We start from the raw sequence: 23,704 nt of genomic DNA, 5'->3' as shown, positions 1-23,704 counted from the left end.
ATATAAAAACCGATCATGTACGAGTAGGATTCACTATGGGTTCCACAGTTACACATTTTTATTGCGTTTTTGTTTAAGACCAACTCACCTATAATAGGACATAGGTCTTCCATTAATCTTTTGGCGTTGAACTATTTTTTGTATATGTATTTATGTAATACAATTCTGAGTTAGGTTATGGTACATTTTTGCTCACCTACTTATAGTTATGTATTATATCTGATATGTCACATGATACCAAAAATCGCCGCAAAGTTAAAAGTTCATTTATTTACGTTACTCATCTTCGGATCACCGACTTACTACTTCCTTACTTGACATATGTGTACTAAATTTCAATTGAACTAGTCCAGTAGTTACGGTGAAAATTGGCTTTAACAAAATGGCAGACACACGAGTGATCTTATAAGGGAGATTATTTTCCTCGAGTGAATGGTATGCATTTACCCCAATGCACCTCACGTTCCACGCGGCGCGGCGTAATCTGGCCCCTATTTCACCACGGTGACAGGTACGACAAAAACATCACTGTTATTGACGCCATAGGCATCCATGGACTACAGTTACCGCTAACACTGATTTAAACTTTCACGATTTTTACACATTATTAAATTGTACAACGGAACCGCAAAACGTTCAAGCGGATAAACAAGACCAAGTGCGGGTAGTTCGAAAAACTCGCGCGGTTAGAAGATGCTGATGTCAACTTAAGCCAGTCTTCTCCGAGACCACGGGGACAACGCCGTCCTCGAAACGTCGGAGGTAAATCTTAAAACTTAGATACGCGATTAAGTCCCGTTGTACAATTTAATAATACAGTTACCGCTTACCATCGGGCGGGCCGTATTCGTGTTTGCCACCGTCATTGTACCTATTATTAAAAAAAAACTTTATTATATCGGATAAAACAGACATTTCTCTCGCGAAAAAATCTTGTGACAATTGTCACAAGATTTTTCAAAGAATTTTCGGTAAGTCTTGACAGGAAATGAGTTCTGTGTCGCAATTTCGATACAGTTGCCGTGTTTCTTGTGACAATTGTCATTAGCTTCGCAAAATAAGAATTTTTTAGTGGCAATATAATGGAGTTTATTTATTTATTAAAATGTTGGTGGCAAACAAGCACATCGCCCGTCCGATGGTAAGCGGTTACCGTAGCCTATGGAGGCCTGTGACGTCAGCAACAGTGATGTCGACAACTGTCGCACCTGTCACCGTGGTCGTGGTGAAATAGGGGCCAGTAAGTACCTAATAATCGCAGTGGTCTTAAGTGTCACAGACCCTACTGGCGCTTAAGTCCTTTATGACTATTTCTGCCTATTTTAAATTGTTCAAAAAAAAAGAAACCGAATAATTATATCGGACTACCGAATTTTCACGAGAATCAGTTGAGAAATGTGATATGCAAAGGAGAAGAATTCGGACATACGAAAGCATTTTTGCCCAAGTTGAAACGGAGACCTTCGCCAACGCTCGGTCAATGATGGTTTAGGTACAGCTAGCTGCAGAGAAAAGGTACCACCCCTGCATACAATTATCTATCTGGTCGTACCTTTTCTCTGCAGCTGACTGTACACCTATAAAAATGGTTGTCCCTGCTGTAATTTTATACCGGTACCGTACTTTGTATTTCAACCGGTATAATTTTACCTTTAAAACGAACCATACCGCTTATACCGTAAAGAAAGCATGATGCAGTCTCTGCTTTGCACAATTATTGTGTGGACAAAATTCTTATAATCACCGAAACATACATACCTACGCACATAATGTCATTGAAATAAAACATTGTTATTTTATAGTAAATTTATATAATACTCGATATATACACATAACAATAACCAGACCGCAGCGGTATTAGCCTGTAAGCTGTAAGCTGTGTTTCATAGCTGTAAGCTGTCTCTTGTCTCCAAATCAGCAAAAACTAGTTAGTACTAAATGCTGGTCTTGCTGTTATTTTATTCTTGAAGATTATGGCTTGTTTCTTGATTATTGAGAACAGCACGTAATCGCACACATATAGACGGAACGAACGGCAACAAAGTAGGTGTAGACACTAAGACTTTCAGGTATTAAACGAATTACGCTTCGTATTAATAGGTAAGTATTATTTAAATGAATATATAATATTCTCTAACGTAAATACAAGATTACAATTGACATCAAATGTCATTGACGTACAGAAGTCATATACTTTTTTTTAATGACGCAAAATTGATACCAGCATAATGAAAATCAATCCCAATCAGTAAAACGAGTCTTTAAACTTTTTTCATTTTAAGCGGGTTTTGAAGGAACAAGTTACTTAAATTCAATTGTAATCGTATTGTTTTAGGATAGTTTACTGCTGTTTTCGATCGTTACGACCTGTAAATAACAACAAATCAAATTTTAAATAAATTTATTTACCCTATTTTTTGAAATACAATTTATCTACTGGTATACATTTTCGTATGCGTATATGATGAAATGTCTAAATAATGACAAAAACGAGCTACGACGACGTACACGTCTGCTTCGATCCAAGGCCAGCGGCCATCTGACTCGAAGAAGAATTGTGAGTGATGTCGTCAATGTATGGAAATTGTACGAAAGTTTACATTTGGGATTGAATTTCTGTGTTATATTTGTGAGTAAAAATATAAGTAGATAATAATTTGCTAGTTTAGTTATCTAGCTTTCAAAATCACACAACAACTCAATTACTGTTAAAGGCAAAACTGTAATGCGTGTTGCTCAAACGGAACTCCATATTTTGATTTTTGGATACTTTTAGTGTCGATTTGTAGAGAATTACAGCAAATAAAAAATATTATGCCGTGAAGAGCCGGTACACGGCTTCTTCGTGAACAAATTTACGTATAATTTAATGCAGTTATTAAACATTTCTTGAACAAATTGATTGCACAAAGTGAGCTCTAAATCGAAAACGTCATATACCGTCCCCTTAAGCTCAGGAATGCACTCTTGAAATTAACGGAAATAAAAAAAACACGGTGTATAGTTACACGTAGATGAATTATTTAATGATGCGATCTCACCTTTCTTTTGCATAGCCTGTTCCCACAGAAGCGACGTGATCTCCTCGACCCAGGCGCTCCGCACGGCCGGGTCCCTGGTCTCCAACTTGTAGGACTTCATATTCCGTTTCTTGTACCAAATAGTAAATTTATACTGGTCTACTTCTTTCGCCGTGATGCCGAGATCGTCCACAGGAATATGGTCTTTGTAGAAGAAGAACTCCACTGTCGGTTGCTGTAAAAAACATACCAACTATTAGGACAAAACGCATCGTTTCGTAAAACACAAAATACAAAAAAAAACCTATAGTGTTTCTAATATGTGAGGCATGAGAACTACCATACGGATGCTCCGATTTGAGTGCGGTTTACAAAACTTCTAGGTACCATGATAGGTTTTAACTGACTATTGACGAAAGTTTGAATGTAGTATTATTTATATTTTAACAAAATATTCACGTCTGTATATCGAAGTATCATAGTATATTTATGCAAGATTGTACGCCATGACTGTTTTAAAAACCGGCCAAGTGCGAGTCGGACTCGCGCACGGAGGGTTCCGCACCATCAACAAAAAATAGAGCAAAACAAGACAAAAAACGGTCAGCCATCCAAGTACTGACCGCGCCCGACGTTGCTTAACTTCGGCCAAAAATTACGTTTGTTGTATGGGAGCCCCACTTAAATCTTTATTTTATTCTGTTTTTAGTATTTGTTGTTATAGCGGCAACAGAAATACATCATCTGTGAAAATTTCAACACTCTAGCTATCACGGTTCGTGAGATACAGCCTGGTGACAGACGGACGGACGGACGGACGGACGGACGGACGGACGGACAGCGGAGTCTTAGTAATAGGGTCCCGTTTTTACCCTTTGGGTACGGAACCCTAAAAATGCACTGATTCTTATTCATAATAAAAATATTCATTACATTAATACAAGAATGTTAATAGTTCTTCCGCTCGTACCTATAGTTAGTATCAATTAGCTTGTTCATATTAATAAATATGAATATCTATTTAATTCATTTTGCATTAATATGCACGAATTAATATGTATATACAAATTCTATTTAATTACAAAACGTTACGTTCTCGTTTGAAAATTGGTCCGTGTACTGGACTCGTCTGTGTCAATGGTACACACCGGATTAACATTGGTCAGTATAAGTAATAAACTAAATGTGGTTCGGTCAAATACGTAAAGGCGTCGATAACACACGATACTCGTGTGTGCTCTATCACCAAACATTCGTAATCACCGATGCGTGATATATTAGTCGCTCCCGACAAGGTTACTCGGCCATTAACGACCAGGGGCTGACATTAAACACAAAAACTCTTTATCATTCCAGTATTGTAATGTACCATTGTTTCATTCATTAATTGTTGACTTAGCTTTATCAGCCTGCATTAAGTAGGTAACTACTTGGCGTACTTAGTCATTCGGTAATGCAAGCAACATTCATAAACATAATTTCAATGAATGCAGTTTAATAGTACTTCACAAACCTTACACAAACTTTGACTAAGCCATAGCATAGCAATAAATATAATAATAATATAGAAATCGTTGGTATCTTAGGTTAATTGTTTTGTGACTCATATAAATCGATCGATGTAAATATTGTTATTCTAAAGTTACTGCCATATTGAGACGAGATATTATGTTTAACTAATAGGTCTTGTCAATAGGTACATAGAAGATAACAAGGTACACAGCACACATTACCAAGAATTTAAGTTTATCGCATGACATATTGCACAATGTTTATATATCTAAGTAAATTATATGTTTAAAATTTGTGTTAAAAATTAAAGGAATTGAATTTGTGTCTGACACTGCAACTAAATGCAGCATCATCACAGTTTCTACTTTCGTTGGTATACTATCTTCGTTTTTAAAATACCTATTTAAAAAACTGGTGATACTTATAACTTATGATAGTTATGAGCCAACGCTCAAGAGCTCCTTTAGGGTCATCCAAGTTGCAAATCTACCCAACAAACACATGAATAGGTACCTACAAACCGCTATTAAAAAGAATCCTTGTTTACATATTTAAAAAAAAGTAACGTTATTGGTAGGTAGGTCAGCATCTAAATCAGCGGATCAGACTACGCGTCAAAAGTAGGTATCTACTGGGGCCGATTTTTGAATTTCGACCACTCGATTTCGTGTATTTCGTTAAATAATATCTCCACTACTAGGTATTTAAAATGTACTAATAGAATTGAAATCGAGTGGTCAATGCCAATAGATTCCAAATTTCGATCGCTCGTATTTCAAAAATTAGCATTTCGCCGTTTTCCACCGACTACGCGCGATCGTAATTTGGAATCTATTGGTATTGACCACTCGATTTCAATTCTATTAGTAGAATTTAAATGCCCAGTACTTAGTGGAGATATTATTTAACGAAATACACGAAATCGAGTGGTCGAAATTCAAAAATCGGCCCCCTGTTCTCTAACAGCTTAACACAGCGAGATATATAATTATGTCACGGTCTAATAGGACAGTGGAAAATACTTTTTAACGCGAACTACAGAAATAAATATCTCTGTTTGGAAAAGTATTCGAGGGTGGCAGATACATTTAGTGCGTTATTTCATCCGTTACTATTGAAACTGACTGTACCTGTAGGTATACATGTGGTGGTCGCGCATATCAGTGTCGTCGCCATAGCGCCGGGCGGCCGGCGTCTTTACGTCATCTATTGTCATAACTGCTCAATATTTCATAACGCTGCCAATTTAAGTAGAACTTGCTCATACAAGCCTTAGTCCGCCCGCCACTAAGTAGGGATCGGAACTGCAGCGAGCACTAAATATGTTATGAAGTATGCACGACGGCTGGCTTGCAATATGTTCGGTTTTTAATTTCGGTTACATAATTAAACAATATATCCAATGATATTATATAACCATAGATAGGTTATACTGTACTTGAGGAGCACAAAAAATACTTCCATATTTATTTCTGTGCCTACGAAGAAATCTGTTATTTTTGATTAATTTTCTCATTCCATCCATCTTTGTCACACTCGTTGTTAAACATAAGGTTGTCTTTCTCTTTCGGTGTGCGGGAGATCGTTAGCACGTGCACATTTATCGCTTGTCCAACCGCGTCTAAAGGCAACTTGTCCAATTTGTCACAAGTTAAGCGCTTAAATTTTGGAACGCCTATAACCTATCTTGAGTTATAAATCATTGAATATACAATATACCTAGCCAAATAAAATGAAAAGTGAGTTACCTACTTAAATATACTTTGTATTATAATTTATTTATAACATACGAACATGTACATTTATTTTCAAGAATGATTTTATTCTTTACTTTCATATAGGGGTTTACATAATGTGTAGTTTCAATAGTTATCTATACCTTTTTAAAAGTCCTATCCAGAACTGTAATCAATCATCGTGACGTTGATAAATATCATGGGAATATATTTAATTCGTCGAATTTGAGAGTACTTAATTAAATGAACTACGATATCATCAGTACCTACAGATTAGATTACAAAAGAGCATACATAGGTACTCAAATACTCATATTAATTGAGGAGGTCATAAAATAAACTTTGTGCACGCTCACTACTCATAGAAAACAAATCACTACACCAGTCATTTTTTTCCTTCTAATTTCCTGGCTTTATGCCGCGTCTTAACATACACTATGTATAAAAGTCCTTAATAGTATTTTAAGTAAAAGTTATCAGTATCAATTGTCGGGCCACGATAATTTTACTTGTTCTAGATATTACGATTGAGTGAAATTGATTAGATGCATACTTAAATACCTAATGCAGTCAGTCTAGCGTGTATACTTTGTCATTATTTATTTGATCTACGAGGCTATTTGAATATATTTTGTAGAATAAAATTAACCTTTGTCAATGTGTGATAATGCTATCACTACCACCCGACATGTAGGAATAAATTATTATAAGTTCTTATTTTTATTATGTTGATAAACATTGTGATTCATAGTGAATGAGTCATCCTTACGAGAGAAAACGGCTTTATAATGGTATTGATTGATTGATTGAGCTACGTGATTACTTATTATTATTAATGCAAGTCTTATAAAAATAAATAAAATAAAATAAATAAATAAAAATAAATAAAGTTTTATTTTCAGGCATCACGTACAGTAGATAGTACACCCATATCAAACTAAATATTAAAACTTAAAACTAAAATAAAAGCAAAGTAAAACAAGTTAAATAGTTAATTGTTACTAATTTTTTTTATTATATACTTATCCGAGCACCAAAAACATAAATACGAGTACGTTGTAATATGAGTCTATAAGTAAGTACCTAAAGATGTCATGCATTCGTTATTGAGTTTGAATTTGGATAACCTGATTTCACGTACATATTGACACGTCTATTGTAGGTATAAATTTACTTTTAGAGTCAAACCCGAAATAGCCGGTACCTATATACCTATATTTCTCAAGCGACACAGGCACCGCCCAATGTATATTTCTTTGTATTTATCAGTGACGTCGTAAGTAGTTGTAAGACGCATACGGACGAGATAGGAACCGGTCTAAAGCCTTGTCGTCACTTAAAAGCGCCTGCAGGTAATATTCCGCGATACCTACCTTTCTACGTAAGAATTGGAAATCGTATCTGAATTACTGGTTAGTTTGCGTCAAACAAAAAATACTTTAATTGTATACTTATAATAAAATTCATATGAATAGGTAAATAAATAAATTTACTAAGTAGATAAATCATTCAGATAATATAATTATTCAAGAAATTTAATATAATTAATGATAGATAAACTTTTAATTCCGATTCTGTCTTTTATGATGTATCACCACGACAAATTGAAAATAGTAGTCGATTTACCTACATTTGATAGGAAACAAAACACATTGCACATGCCGTTTACCGACGAGGAGCCTTCATGAGATATCTAGGTCACCTGGCCAAATATGTGTTATGTGTTGGTAGTCAAAACGCAATATCACAAACTCCATACCGAAGTAATTTTGGTTCGTTACATTTTACTGGATTACCCATAGTTCGGTTACATCAAACTGTCTGTCAGCTGTTGGTCAAATTTAACAAAACTTTGATAGTCGTTTGTCCCTATCGGTCGTTTTGACATTTTAGAGGATTTAAGAAGTTGCTCAGTTTTATGAATAAGATCCCTAACACCACAGAACAAGTAGAATGGCGATGCGAGCAGGGTACGTGTCGCCGCCGGTTATGAGCAAACGCTCGCATGCTAGTACTCGCCCGCGCTGACCGAAAAACGTAAACATGCCTTTTGCGCCACAATAACGTTGATTAAGAAGCCAGACATCAAATCTGTCTAAAGGAGGCGTATCCATTCACCAGGCCAGGCACACAAGTTTTTACTACCGTTGCGCGAGAAATGTGGAAATGTGGAGAGGAATGAGCGGCGACACCGGTTCCGATACTAACTGCGCGCGATAGCCGTTCTAACCTCTTTAATATGTTCTGTGCCTAACACAATATAAAGAATGAACCGATTTGAGTAAATACTAACCTTGCGGTAGACTAGAGTGAGCAGCACTAGTTTGTCGAAGAGGAATATCCGCATAAGCTGGCGCCGTCGACGCGCGCTGTCCATAGCGTAGAACTCCTGCTGCCGCAGCAACCGGCCCTGGTTCATGAGGTTTATCTGAGGCTGCAACATACAATAAGTCATATTTAAAAACAGGCATCAAGCTGAAAATAACGGCACCACGAATGTTTTAAAGGCATTCGATTGTGCGTTTTTGTGATATCCTGTCAATAACCATCGCATTTATTATTATTATGAAACGTATTTTTTACAAGCCTCTAATTATCTATGCTTTAGAAGTAAAATGAAAACATAATATATTTTCAGAAACATACTCTCAAACTCTACGGTATATCTAAAACACATTTTACACATTTGTTTACGAACTAATTCGCACTTTCATATATGTAAATTTACGTAATGTTTGCACACCTAATTTGTTTGTTTACAAAGACTTATTACTTCCACTGACATGGGAACCGGTGGACTATAGTAGGTAGTTAAGTGTTCCGCTAAGATAGCGTTAAGTATACCCATTAGAAATTAATGTAATCTTATAAGAATATAGGCGTATCCAGATTAGTCAATTTTTGCCCGATTGAATCAGGAGGTGCGGACGCAAATACCAATTTGGCTCGCCGAATTCAACCGCCGATAATGACCGATATTACCGATAAAATGAGGTGCAGACGCAAGAATACCTATTTGTGAGGCCAGTATTTTCGTTTAGGGGCATTTTTTCAATTTAGAGGGCTCTAATATCACCATAAATCGAAAATTGGAGATTGACGCCAATTTCATTTCTGATCGAATCAACTGATTTGATCAGTCCCGTCTGGATACCACTTATGACAGCTGATAGGTACTTAATAGTCAGTCATTCCAGTGACTGTGACATTACACTTTTCTCAAGCAGGTTTAGCTTACTTACGCTTTCCACTCTTTCCAGGTCTAGTAGGCGACATGTGCTCCGAGGTGCACGTTGTTTTTATTACTAGTAAATATGTAAACAATAACAAGATAAGCTATGTATACTTAACGTGTGTATCTAAAGAAAGTATACCTACAACATGTAACCACAACGCGTTGAATATCGTTTAGAATATCGTTATATCTGTACGGCCTAAATTGTCCCCTTCCATTAAAATTCCTTCGACATAATTTCAGCTGCTAATTAAGCTAATAGAAACTAAGTGGAACTCTGTGAGAACGGCGCTAAGTAAAAGTAAATATATGGCTCAGAGGATTATACGATAAAGTAATCAACATGTTAAGATGCCTATCGAATCTTGTGAAGTTGGGATTGTTTACTTTACGTTTAAAAGGCCGCTTTCTAGCGTAACAACTTTACCGTCAGATATTTAAAGACAGTATTTTTTGCTTAAACGATTATACAACAAGTCAGAGCAAAGTTACAAAATGCTAAAAGTACTTCTTTTAATTTGTTATTCTTGGACTTTTCAGATTTGTAATAATCTATTCATAAAAATACAGGGTCTAAATGAATGGAGTCAATGTGAATGAGAATTTAGGTGTAGTACTTAATACACATTTCCAAAATAGATACGTATAGCACTTTCTAACGTTATCCCAGCATTTTGCTATAGCTTAATTACGAGCCTGGGTTCCGCTCGGCAACCTAATTCCAGGAATTGGCACAGGCACTTAGTAGGTACTTACATAAAGTGTGCTAATATTCGTATGCGATTTCAATGAACAGTTTGTACCCAAGCATGATAGGATGGGTATTATGAGGAAACGTGAGGTGACTCACCGGGCAGTCCCTGATGTTCTCGAGCGCCATGATGCCGTCGACGGCGGTGAGCACGCACTCGATCATAGCCTTCGTCAGCTTCAGGCTCTCGAGCGGCGACTCCTCGCCCTCCGATTCGCCGTTGCTCCCGCCCGTCTCGTCGCTGTCCACACTCAGCTTCGAAATATTCGAATCCGACTCGCTTCTTTCATTCTCGTAATTAGTATACGTCTTCACGAGGTCATCGATGAACAACTTGTACCTGGGTATCCTTTGCACTGGTTCTAGCAGGTAGCTTGATAAGTCTAATCTATCGCCTAATTCTAATTGTTTCTCCTGCAAAAAAACACACAAGAGTGATTTGCATACTGTTAAAAATAACTGAATAGCATTGTCAATAATGTACGCTGGTCATTCACTTCGTTCCACAATTATACCCGTAAAGATAACGATACTGGAAACCGACGTCGACGTATTATATTCTCGCATTATTTTAAAAGAGTACGAGTGTTATTAACGTATTTGTATCAATTGCGGTTATCGCCTTTCTCTGGCTTTCGCAGACAATTTAGGTCAAGTGATATGTGATCACTATTGAGAAGTGGGATTAACTGGAGCAGAATTTTTCAATCTACCAAGTAGAGTGAGAAGGTGGTTGCAACGCAATGGCGCAAGACCAGAACGCCTTTTAACTTTCACTAAATATAAGCGCTAATAAACACCGTATCCAAACAAACTAATACCGCTTAAAGCTTATCGACGTGCATATATGATTTCATGGTGAAATTATTATTAAGTGTTCTAAAACCGACTTTAATAAGAGAATGCATTTGTAACGGTTTTCCCGACAGTTAGTTTATTCAACTGCGCTTGCCATTCTACCGGCCACCGGCGCGTACGTCGCATATGAGAAAATAATGCCACAGATACTGTTTCTAACTCCTATCTCACAAATTTAAATTACTACAAAAGCAACCTTGTCGTACTCAAGATAAGGTTAGTATTTCTGTACTGTATATAAAAATGATGTGATTTAAGAGATACCAGTCGTAATGTACGCACCGTACTACACAATGCGCTCTTGCCAATAAGACGTACGATCAATTTGCTGTTTATGACACTTCATGTCCATCATGATAACGGCATCTCTCCAGTGATTTGTGAAAAGTTTGCAATTCCGGTTCCCGTAGCTTACCGAGCATCGCAGATCGTTTTATAACGAATACAACAACATATTTTTTTCATTTTATAGGTATATAAAGACTCGCTTACCGCATGCACTATATTGCAATAAAGATGTAGGTTGTATATTAAAACAGTACTTTATATAACTTTAAATAATTATGTTTCGATTTTTTTTTTTTCAATGTATATGGGCGGGCGCATAGAGTGGAAGCAGATCTCCGGGAGCTCGGCATCAGTCAAAAGTGTCAAAACTGGCCTGATTCCGCGCAGGACCGGGTAAAATGGCGTGCTCTCGTATTGGAGGCCAAGACTCATTTTGGGTCATCACGCTAAACTAGTAAGTAAGTATACAGTATGTAAACTAACGAATAACACCCGTTAATGTGTAGGTCACACTGAGCAACTTTTACTACAGCACCAACCCCGAAATCGCGAAAAAAAAATTGACTCTCCCATTGAAAATTTCAATTTTTTTCGCGATTTCGGGGTTGGTGCCATAGTAAAAGTTGCTCAATGTGACCTACACATTAACGGGTTTGAGTAAATGTTTTTCATTAGTTTACATACTGTATATTGACATAAAAATAACTAATATTATAATCGGATGTTATACATACGTAATAAACTGATGCAGCTTCCTTTTTTGATTACGGGGATAAACATTGTACGTATTTCATTTATTTACGTTTTAATTTTAGAAATATGTACATAAATTTCAAGGTCAAAAACTTTTATTACACCTTAGCATTTTGACACTAAGTATAAACTTATTAAAAAACAGACATTTTTTCCATTTGAGGCAGACCACAAGCTGTGCTGGCTCAGCAGCGGAGTCCGCGGCAAGGGCTAAGCACGCGAAGTATTCCGCGCTGGAATCCTCGTACGACTTTGTGCCGGTGGCTATCGAGACGGCAGGGCCTTGGGGGTCAGAGGCGCGCGCTTTCTTTAGGGATTTGGGGCGTTGTTTGCGTGAGAGGGGCTGCGATCCTCGCTCTGGGTCGTATCTGGTTCAGCAGGTTTCCATTGCAGTTCAGCGGGGGAACGCAGCAGGAATAATGGGGACCTTTGAGCCAGGTACGATTCAGGGTGGTTTATTTTAGATTTTTATGCTGTATTTATTTGTAGTTTTAGTATATAAGTTAGTTTATAGGTATTTATTGTAAATTATCTGTAATGTGACTTAATTGAGATGTATTTTGGTATGAATAGAATAAAAGACATTATTTTAAAAAACAGCCGACCCTTAATCCAAGGACCGATTTCAATAGCCTGTCACCACTTCACATTGATTACTCAAGTTGATCATCGGTATCCTGTACCTATTAAAGAAATTGCACCACCATGCGTAACAGTTGTAAAAAAAATTGGAAAGCCAGGTTGAACGTGGAATTTATTGTGCGAAAACACAGTAAACAATTGAATAAGATTTCCTATGACTGTTAGCAAAGATATATGTACTCGTAACTCCGTATAAGATAAGTAAAGTCTAGGGAAAAAACGTACCACGGAAATAAAAAAAAAAGTTATTCTCGAATAGATGGCGCCACACCTTTGCTCGGGTAGATGGCGTTGGCGAGACCGTTTGATACTTAACAATTTTATCACGTATATCAGTGAAAGAACATGGGTCAAAGTTCAAAGTCATATGGCGTTCTAAAAAAATAATAATAAAAACATGTGTCCATACCTATACATGTATATAGACACATATACCTACAATTTTTGATATTTTTATATATTTTCATATTCAGTTTTAATCACGTGTCGATAGATGGCAGTAAACTTATTGTGATTACAAAATTTACTATGACAATAACCCTCTATACTATCTATTATCTTTGCTGTTAGATAGTCATCATACTGGTATCATATCCGGAGCAATATTCTGATTTTAATAACAGGTTATAAATTCGACCTGGATTTGTCACGGATACGATTTCTGATTGAAGAAATGTCACTTTTGACACTGACAGATCATAGGTACCTATAACAAAAACAGATTTAATGTATAACCTGTTCTTACAATCAGAGTACGCCAGACATGTCACCAGTGTCATAACTGCCTTACAGCTGTTATGCATGATGTGACAGTAGTACCTAGTACAGTTAATTGGTAACTACTTTTTGCATTAAGTTTTAGTTTAACGTCGATAATAAGCAGTATGAAAATAATTTTAAAACAGCTTACCTGAAAGAATTGTTTGTGCTCAAATACCAGTCTCGTAGCTCTCTTATTACCTCTGGAGTACATTACGTACATATTGAATTTTTGCTCCTGAAAATAAAATATTTGTTCAACACTTCTATGGCAAACTAAAAATGTATATTTTAGGGTAGGTGGTACAAGAAACATTTATGTTTTTGAAGATTACAGCAAAACTGTGTGAATTATCATGCAATGCGTGTCGAAGTTAGTGAAATTTCATCAAGTACTTTCTCCGGGCTAAAACGGCTTGCCGTAAAAGTATCTGTAACCCGGGCAATCTGGCGGTAACTTACGGAACTGTGAAAAATCGTGCATTACTAATATCATGGATATAGACCGACCAAATTTGTTAGAACCGCTGTCTAATCCAAATATCGCTAATGTTGTAAAAATAACGGATCAAGTTTATTATGAGAAAGGCCAGATTACAGTGGACGGTAACAAGAATAGACGGAATCACGCGCGCCGCAGTCCATGACACCGATGTTTTTATGACTACTGGATAATTAAAGTTACCTTTATTAATTACATCAATTACTATTCGTGCAGATTTATCTCAGAATCTGTTTCTTTAAGCAGTTTAGTGTTCTTAAGATTTTTTCGTTTACCTTTTCACTGTATTGTATATTTCTATAATATTTATTCCAAAAACTTAAAACTGGAGCAAATAGTAATACGCTGACCAATTAAAATAGGTCAGTGAGGCAAAACCATAAAATATTTGAGATCTGTAACGCAGACTGCACATTTTTGACACTAGTTTTTCTAATTCGGAAGACGGATCTTCAGTTCTGATTTATCCTAACAGTCTAAACTGACTTCCTTCACCCTGAAAACGTATATAAATTCATAAGCGGTACTTACGAACTTCCTAAAACATTGTCCCAACTTTCTGAGATCATTCTCACAGTCTTGTAAAGCCGGCAGGAACTCTTCGGAGTGGAACCTGAAGATACGCTCGATGTTGGCGAAAATGTCAGTCTTCATACCCTGGAGGGTGTTGGGAAGGTCATCTCTGCCCATTTCGGGAATGTAGTTCTCGACCACATGCCTCAGTCGTTCCACGTACACGCTCTCGGTGTGAAGCAACTCATTTACTCTTTCTGTCAGTCGCCTGCAAGGGGATGACACAAAACCACAATTACGATGATACTTAAACTGTTTATACGACAACGGTTTCACTCACTTGAATTTTTAGTCGCTATTGGCGACATGTTTCGGGCCCTTCGGGGGTCCATCCTCAGGCTCGAGTGCTCGCGGCGACTGCAACTCGTGCACTGATCACGCCACTCGCGCGTGCAGTCGCCGCGAGCACTCGAGCCTGAGGTAGGACCCCCGAAGGGCCCGAAACATGTCGCCAATAGCGACTAAAAATTCAAGTGAGTGAAACCGTTGTCGTATAAACAGTTTAAAATATGTCTCACGAAAGTTTAATATCGACTATGATACTTGTTATGCGTGTTCAACTTTCAAATAAAGTGCATGATATCATAAAAATTGAATGCACTATTGTTTGGCTTTTGCATTGGATGTTGATGTGTGTGACATATTTTAAGTTTAGGTATAATAGGAATGTATAAATATGCATATCCATTCAAGAATGCACAATACGTAATATAATTGTCTTGGTAATCTGGTTAGTAAATAGCTCTAATTGGTATCATTTGCTAATGGTTTCTGTTAATAACATCAAAACTTAATCTTTTTTCCACTTTCCATAATATATTCATAGAGTGCCGTAATATGGAATTCTTAGTTTTGTGATGTTCTTTTAAATATTAATCACTAAAATCAAATCTTAATAACATATTTATGAGTATCTTCCTTTTATGTTACGGGATGTCGTGGGATAGGTACGTCGTTCAAAATATTTTATGTGTCAGTTATTGCTTAGAAAGAACCGAGTATTAAGGCTAATTATCAAACTAGTGTCTTACTCATTATACGCATATAAGACATTTTAGACCTTCCTTCATTCTTTATAGAACGCACGTCGAACGCTCGAGAAAATTCCTAACATTTGATTATTTGCTTCATTAACTAGAAGTCCCATTTCTATGTCCAGAGCATTTGACTTTTTTAGACATTGCATTGTGGAACGGTAGTACTATTACTACTATTAGTTATTCTGTGGTGGAACTACCGCCTTGTTAGAAAATATATTAATCTTTTAGATATTCGCCTTTTACTCTGAATGAACAGTTTCTATGAAAATACGATGTATATTAAAACAGCATTAAAGCTAATTCAATTGTACACACAATTTACACCTTAGTGAAAAATATACGTCTTACAGAAAACACTTGAAAACGCGAGAATTTTCGCGCATTTTCACTACACAACAATATTCTAGTTCAGCAACCTTGGCAATCGTCCGCGCGAGTCGTATACCTACACATACCTTTATGATGTCATGCAATTATTCTTAAACGTTTGAAAATCATTGTAGTCGATTTATAGATACCTACATAAATATTTAAATTGCAAGTTTAACTACAAAATTAATTGGAATCTATAAACGGAGGCAAATACATATTTTTCGCCGTAAAAAGCCAGATACCGATTCCGGCGAATAATCCACTTAATTTTGAAGACCGAGAGTTAAATAAATAAATAAGCAAATACTATATGTAATTTTCTCGAACCCAAGATAGCTAGACAAAAATAAATTTAATATATAAATACACATAAAGAAAATAAATAAAATACCCATAAATATAGAAAATACCCATGTCTCAGGAACAAAGATTTAATATTCAAAATTCCTAAATTCATAAATAAATGCCTATGCATCCATGGTTTTGATCCTAGGATTGTTAACACCAACTGCAGGCTTAGCCAGGAAAATCAAACTAGCTTACTACTGACTACCTATACCTGCCTGGACCGATAGGTCATCAGCCAGCCTATTATGGATAGCTTTATCCATCTTTATCCACGTGATAAAATAACTGTCACTGTTTAACACCGTGGGAAAGAAAGTGACGGACACCGTTTTATCACGCTGTCACGTAGACAAGAACGACCATCATATCCGTACAGTTGTACAGTTGTCTATATTATTTTATTTGCTTTAATTAATAATAACAACAACCTGTACAATCTAATATGCTGTTAAAAGAATTGGCCCTGAAGCTTTTATAATATTGCCAAAAATTTAACGTTAAAATTACATAATTATATTTGATATGTTTACGATATCAAATGAAAATCATACTTGCGACAAGGCCTTTAAACAAGATATTTCAGAAAGTAGGTAAGTACCTACTACAAAAACTTCAATGTCTGATTATGATATGTATGACACTACTAACCTAATTATTATATGGCACATACCTACTAAAACATCATGGTCAGATTGTTGATATAAATGGATGGTTTCGCAAAGTGATTATTTACAATTAGCATCGCGAAATGATCGCACCGCTCAATATTATGTCAACAGTGGCTTATGCGATTAACAACAGAAACCTGTTAGTACCTACCTACGTAGTATTATATCACTAACAATAGTCGAAAACCCTATTATGCTAAGATTTAGCAATATTCCTTACTTGTTTTACTATATAAGTAATACGTCTACGCGTTCGCATCGTACGACATAACATTATCGCATCATCATCACGAACTTAAGAGTCATTCTCTTGTCGGTGGAGTATCTTCCAGCTTTCCCCATCTTGAGCCAGCTCGTTGACTTTTTGATACGACACGACCCCTACTTTTTCTTTCACTTGCTCTAAGTAACAGTCTGTCTGGGTTTTCCTCTACCACGATTGTGCCCTATCCACCCCTCCAGGATAGTTTTAAAGAAACGGTCGTGTCGTATCAAATCGAATCATTTTTCCGCGTCTATTTGCAATAGTGTTTAGGATAGCTCTCCTTACACTCACTCTTCTTGACACCTCCTCATTCGTCGGTCAATAACATAACTACATCTTACGAATTATAGCCATTGTAAATTGCACCCAGGTTACCTATAGAGACCTGCAAATATTTTGAGGTTTATTAAAAACGTGTAGATTAGTGAGTGTATACGATGTTTTTTGTGTATTTAAGTATTTAGTTTTTGTGTGTTTTTAAGTAGATGCCTGATAATAAATTATTGAAGTGAAAACTTCTTTAGCGCCGCTGGGCACTTTTTGAGGTGGGGAAAAAATGATAAACTCGAGACAGCGTAAGGCGATCACGTGACCGTAAGGTTTAGATGGCCACTCATTTAGATGGCATTTAAATCAATAAAGAAAAACTCAATGACATTACATGAAAAAGATTCTAATCTTTTACAGGATGAAATACGAGGATCTCACAGTTACATTCTAACTTTATATCACTCAAATATAATTCAATAAAGCTACATCTTGATGAAATCGCTAATAAAAGTGAACTCTAGTACTGGTGAATAAAACTCAAAATATCATGACCAAATATATTTAGATGCGAGGTCTGCAAGGTAACTTTACAATTTCTATTCGAATTTTAAACAATTAACGCTACATGAATTTCGAATTTTAAACAAGCTCACTCTCCAGCAATTTCGGAACTAAAGTTTTTCAATAGAAAGGAACGATGGGTCAATTTTCAATAGCTCGTTTTAGTTTCCCACTGCTGGGCAAAGGACTCTCCCCTTGATCTCATAATAAATAATAAATAAATGATAATAAATGATATTTAATTTAATTTAATACCTGCAACGCAGGCATTATATTATATAGTGTGGGACTTGGTCTATTTGTGTAAGATTGTCCCATAATATACACATATATATTGTTACATTTAATATACACGTCCCACTGCTGGGTATAGACCACCTAACACACGAGAATCGATACGTAATAGGTACAGTGAAACCTGGATAAGTGAGACTTCAAGGGACGAGCAGATTTGTCTCACTTAAAGAGGTATTTCACTTACCCAGGCTCTCAGTTAGCCAGATACAAATAAATGTCTGTCTCATTTACAGAGGGTCCAATTAATAGAGGTGAGAATAGAGGATATATTTCAGTTATAGAGGTGGTTAATAAGGTATTTTGTAATTATCTTTAAAAATAAATAAGGTATAATAATCCTTGTTCCTAAATATAAGTCTGTTTAAATATTTCTTTGAATTTATTTTGAATGATTCTCCAAAGGATAGATTTTTTCAATTAAATTTGATACGGACTTCTTTGCGTCTTAGAAATGTATTAAATGAAAATCTGTTTATTCGTGTTACTTATCAAAATTTCAGCTTTCGTTTCGATAGTTTTAACTATATAAAGTAACTAAATGAAACTTGAAGTCGTTTAGACACAATTAAGCAAATGCGGAATTTGTGAATAGACTAAGAGTTAGTAAGAATACGTAAATTGATCAATAAAGTCCAAGTTAGAGAGGTCATAGATTGACGTTATCTCAGATACAGAGGTCAATTCCTATACAATTCTAAAAAAACAATTAGGAAAATGTAATCTTATAAATATAGTCTCAGTAAAAGAGGTAAAATACACTCCCTGTCTCACTTATAGAGGTAAATGTGACTATAAAATCACAACAGCTAATCCCAGTTATAGAGGTTCGTTTTATCTCACTAACAGAGGTCATTCAGTGCTAAAGTGTCGGGACCGCACCATGAGTCCCAGCTATAGAGGTTTCTCACTTATCCATGTCCCACTTAACCAGGTTTCACTGTATATGTAATGTATACTCATAAAAGTGTATTGTTATTCAAATTCATGTAGCTTATGAAGAAGGGAAATTATTTTCCTATAATTTAGAACAAGAAAAATGGTTACCGATGTGAAGTAATAAATATTACGCAACCTTGCTGCCCACGCTAAGGCCGGTAAGATGCTTCTTTCGTTGCGAACACAACTCGACTAACAATAGGTAGGTACCCACGCATTTACGCTGTTGTTTTGATATCATCATTTTCCTCGCGTTGTTCCGGCATTTTGCCACGGCTCATGGGAGCCTGGGGTCCGCTTGGCAACTAATCCCAGTTATTGGGGTGGGCACTAGTTTTTACGAAAGCGACTGACATCTGACCTTCCAACCCAGAGGGTAAACTAGGCCCGTATTGGGATTAGTCCGGTTTCCTCACGATGTTTTCCTTCACCGAAAAGCGACTGGTAAATATCAAATGATATTTCGTACATAAGTTCCGAAAAACTCATTGGTACGAGCCGGGGTTCGAACCCGCGACCTCCGGATTGCAAGTCGCACGCTCTTACCGCTAGGCCACCAGCGCTTTTTGTTGTTTTGATATCATAAATGTATAATTTGAAGAGTCAAATGTAAAATGTATCATTGGAAGTCTTAAAAAGAGGTTTCAAAGTACCTACCTAATTAATTTGCTTTACACCCTATACTTTACTTGGTCATATTATTTACTCCAGAATTAGGCATCTATTGGCCGCTGTTAAGAAAAATCCCGCCAAAACACTGTCGATAAGTCAGACACATGCAGAAATTATTATTTTTAAATACCAAATAGAACCAAAAGAATTAAAAGGACCAAAGAATATTGAAGACACAAATGAGTAAAAGCGGCCAAGTGCGAGTCGGACTCGCCCATGTTTCGTGCGGGTTCCGTATTTAGGGGATTTATGACGTATTAAAAAAAACTACTTACTAGATCTCGTTCAAACCAATTTTCGGTGAAAGTTTGCATGGTAATGTACATCATTTTTTTTTTTAGTTTTATCGTTCTCTTACTTTAGAAGTTACAGGGGGGGGGGGGACACACATTTTACCACTTTGGAAGTGTCTCTCGCGCAAACTATTCAGTTTAGAAAAAAATGATATTAGAAACCTCAACATCTTTTTGAAGACCTATCCCTAGATACCCCACACGTATGGGTTTGATGAAAAAAAAAATTTTTGAGTTTCAGTTCTAAGTAGGAACCCCCAAAAATTTCTATTTTTGTGTGAAAATCTTAATGCGGTTCACAGAATACATCTACTTACCAAGTTTCAACAGTATAGTTCTTATAGTTTCGAAAAAAAGTGGCTGTGACATACGGACGGACGGACAGACAGACAAACAGACAGACATGACGAATCTATAAGGGTTCCGTTTTTTGCCATTTGGCTACGGAACCCTAAAAAGGAAAAGCGAAGTCCCTAATAATAATCTGTTCATCTTGTAGTTCCCAAGCATATATATTATCGTGTGACGTGTATTGGGTAGTTCAACTAAATACGAGTACCTAATTAAACGTCAATATGTAGGAGACCGATTATGTTCGAAAAACATATCAAAACTCAAAAATGGGCGTTATCCCAGAGATAAAACCTAGTTAGATCGATTTTTCGCTCCCGAAAACCCCCATATAGCAAATTTAATGGAAACCGTTAGAGCCGTTCCCGAGATCTCCGAAATATATATATATATATACATATAAATAAATATACAAGAATTGCTCGTTTAAAGGTATAAGATTTGTGTATGAACACTTAATTTTCTTTGTATCAAACGGAACTGAATGTCAAATATGACTTGTAAACGCATGGCTGTATGGCTCAAAGCATTTGAATAAACATCATGGCGAGGCCATAAAGACATACCTACTACAAACATCACAGTCACCTGTTATGCCTGTTATAAATGTAGCTTGCAATTATTCATAAATTTGCGAACTATAATAGTATGTGATGTGTGTCCTTGGTATGATCCAATATTGTATAGTTTTGTGAATAATATAATGAATGCACACCATGTTTTAAAAGACCGAGCGTTACTTTGTTAGATAGATTTTTCTTTGAGAAGGAAACTTTTACAAATCAAATAGGTATTATATCTATTTATAAGATACAAAACCTGAAATTCTAAGATTCATTTTCACAAATTTCTGATACGTTGGGTAAAATTAAAGTCACCGATACATTTGTATGATGTTCATACGATATAATAAGTAATGGCATGTTCTTATAGGAATACCAGCAGGTTTATATATGTGTGTGACACTTTGAATGCATAAAAGGTACGTATGTGAAACAGCTAATGATTTACGGCGTTATTCATAAACGTCTGCTAAGTTATCAGCTGATGATCATCTTTGTCCCTCTCTATGGCATAACGACAGATAGGAACAAACGACGATCATCAACTCATTAAGTTAACAGCGGTTTATGAATAACGCCATTAATGAATAAATAAACTAAGTGGACAAAGACGCAATATCCATATCTTAGCGGTAAAAGATAAGTACCTATATCAGTTATCTATGGCATGACAAAGCCTAGCATCGATATCGCAAATATTTTTACACGTTATCGGATAAATGTGAAGTGACCTCACCGTCGATATTTCTCCTTTTTCGATTCCACTGCTAGCAATACCGGTTCCGCAGACTTTGTAACACACCACTCGTTCACTGCACTCACTGTAAGGAACTCGGTGTCTGGCGCATGGCACACCTCGGAACCGAACTCGTCTGAGGACACTGTAATACTGTCATATTTTTGGTACGGAACCATACCGTCGAATGAAGATATGGACTTAATGCTAACGTTATCATAATTACTACGTTCACCGGAAGCACCTGATGTAACAGAGAAATAGTCTCCTTCATCACTGCATTCCTCGTTAATTAGAGTATCAGTGGTCGTCGACAGGGTGTCCGCTTTACTATCGTCAATATTCACTACGTAATCCTCGCCCCGATCGGCCTTGTCACTATCAGAAGAATCATCACTGCTGCTATCAGATTCCGATATTACTGGACGAGTATTTTTAGGTTCTTCGCCATCTGATACTTCGGACGTTTTCAGTCTCAGTAATTTCTCTAGGTCACCTTGTGTAACACCATATGACCAATGAGCTTCTCCTAAATGTTGATTGGAAACAGTTGATTTCCTCCGTATAACTGGAGGTTGGCGTCGACGCAGAACAACGGGGGAAGAGTTCGGTGTCGCGAAGGAAAATCGTCTCGGCGGCTGTACCACCTCGGACCTGGGGGATTTACTTTCAGCGGACGAGTTATCGTTAAATGGCTCCGGAGGCGGTGGTGCAGGCCTATGAGGACGTAGCCTCTCCACACCTGATTTCCGATCGGATACAAAACCTGATGAATTCGATTCATAACTAATTTCTGACACATTGGACAAAATCGAATTCACCGATACATTTGAGTTACGGTCATGAGATCTATTCACTGGATGCAAATTTTGAATATGAAGTTGCACCGGGTTTACCACACTCGTTAAGTTTATGTCTAGGTCTATGTCTTTAACTCTTTCTAAAGATTCAGTGGAGCCCGCGAGGTTGGTCATCGACGTCTTCTCGAAGCGCAGTATCATTTCCTTGACACTGGTGCGGTCCCTCCTGATGACGACATCCTCGTCGTCGGAGCGTTGTTGCAGCTCGTCAGCAAGGTAAGTACAGAATTCCTCTTGTGTCATGGTGAAATGGAGGCAAATCGGTTGCACAAGTGCTCGCGAGGCCAGGTGCGCCCGCTCATATCAAGGCGCACTGTGAGTGCGCACAATCGACGCGCGGTTGACACTGACAGCGAATCACAACTGACGCGACGTGCGCGCCCGCCGCCGCGCTCTTGCCGGCCGCCGTATACTCATTTTCCAAATCGAGATAACTAGACAGAGCGGCATTCGAACTTCGAGCGATTTGTTATCGAAATCGATAGTGCGCATGATATCATACTTATATCAAAATAAAATCAAATTGCCATTAATTTGTAAGTTGGAATCGGCCTTCTTCGTAGTGATAAGCGCGCATTGTAATTTAAATATACCTACCTAGTTATTTATTGTTTTGCCTTTCTTAACTAATTTCGTCCTTCTACGTATAAATAAGGCTAGACATATCTATACCTACTTATAAATCCATGAGCTAATTACTAAATTATACACAGTATGCAGCTTGGAACAAACTTTAACAAACACCTTACCTATAGCCAAGACCAAGAAGTGTGAAGCCGGGGTGGGTCGCTAGTTTTATACAAAATTTAATTTGTAACATCGATTGATGGTTCCGTAATCAAA

General features: G+C 36.8%; 1 protein-coding gene across 2 annotated transcripts in view; it reads right to left on the bottom strand.

Moving 5' to 3' along the window:
• The window catches only part of LOC134648082 (uncharacterized), a 30,365-nt gene extending 7,122 nt beyond the window's left edge, over positions 1–23,243 (bottom strand). The window contains exons 1-6 of one of the 2 annotated variants that reach the window (XM_063502534.1): positions 22,002–23,243; positions 14,588–14,837; positions 13,706–13,792; positions 10,354–10,668; positions 8,562–8,702; positions 3,042–3,255 (exon numbers count right to left, since the gene is read on the bottom strand). In XM_063502534.1, coding sequence (XP_063358604.1) covers positions 3,042–3,255; positions 8,562–8,702; positions 10,354–10,668; positions 13,706–13,792; positions 14,588–14,837; positions 22,002–23,104 — 2,110 coding nt within the window. In that variant the 5' untranslated portion in view covers positions 23,105–23,243. The remainder of the gene's footprint in view (positions 1–3,041; positions 3,256–8,561; positions 8,703–10,353; positions 10,669–13,705; positions 13,793–14,587; positions 14,838–22,001) is intronic. The other variant, XM_063502533.1, reaches the window with a different exon arrangement.
• Between the last annotated feature and the right edge of the window lie 461 nt (positions 23,244–23,704).

This window comes from Cydia amplana, chromosome 5 (assembly GCF_948474715.1).
Source record: "Cydia amplana chromosome 5, ilCydAmpl1.1, whole genome shotgun sequence".
Lineage (NCBI taxonomy): Eukaryota > Metazoa > Arthropoda > Insecta > Lepidoptera > Tortricidae > Cydia > Cydia amplana.
The sequence above is the reverse complement of the archived record's forward strand: the minus strand, read 5'-3'. Positions and strand labels throughout refer to the sequence as shown.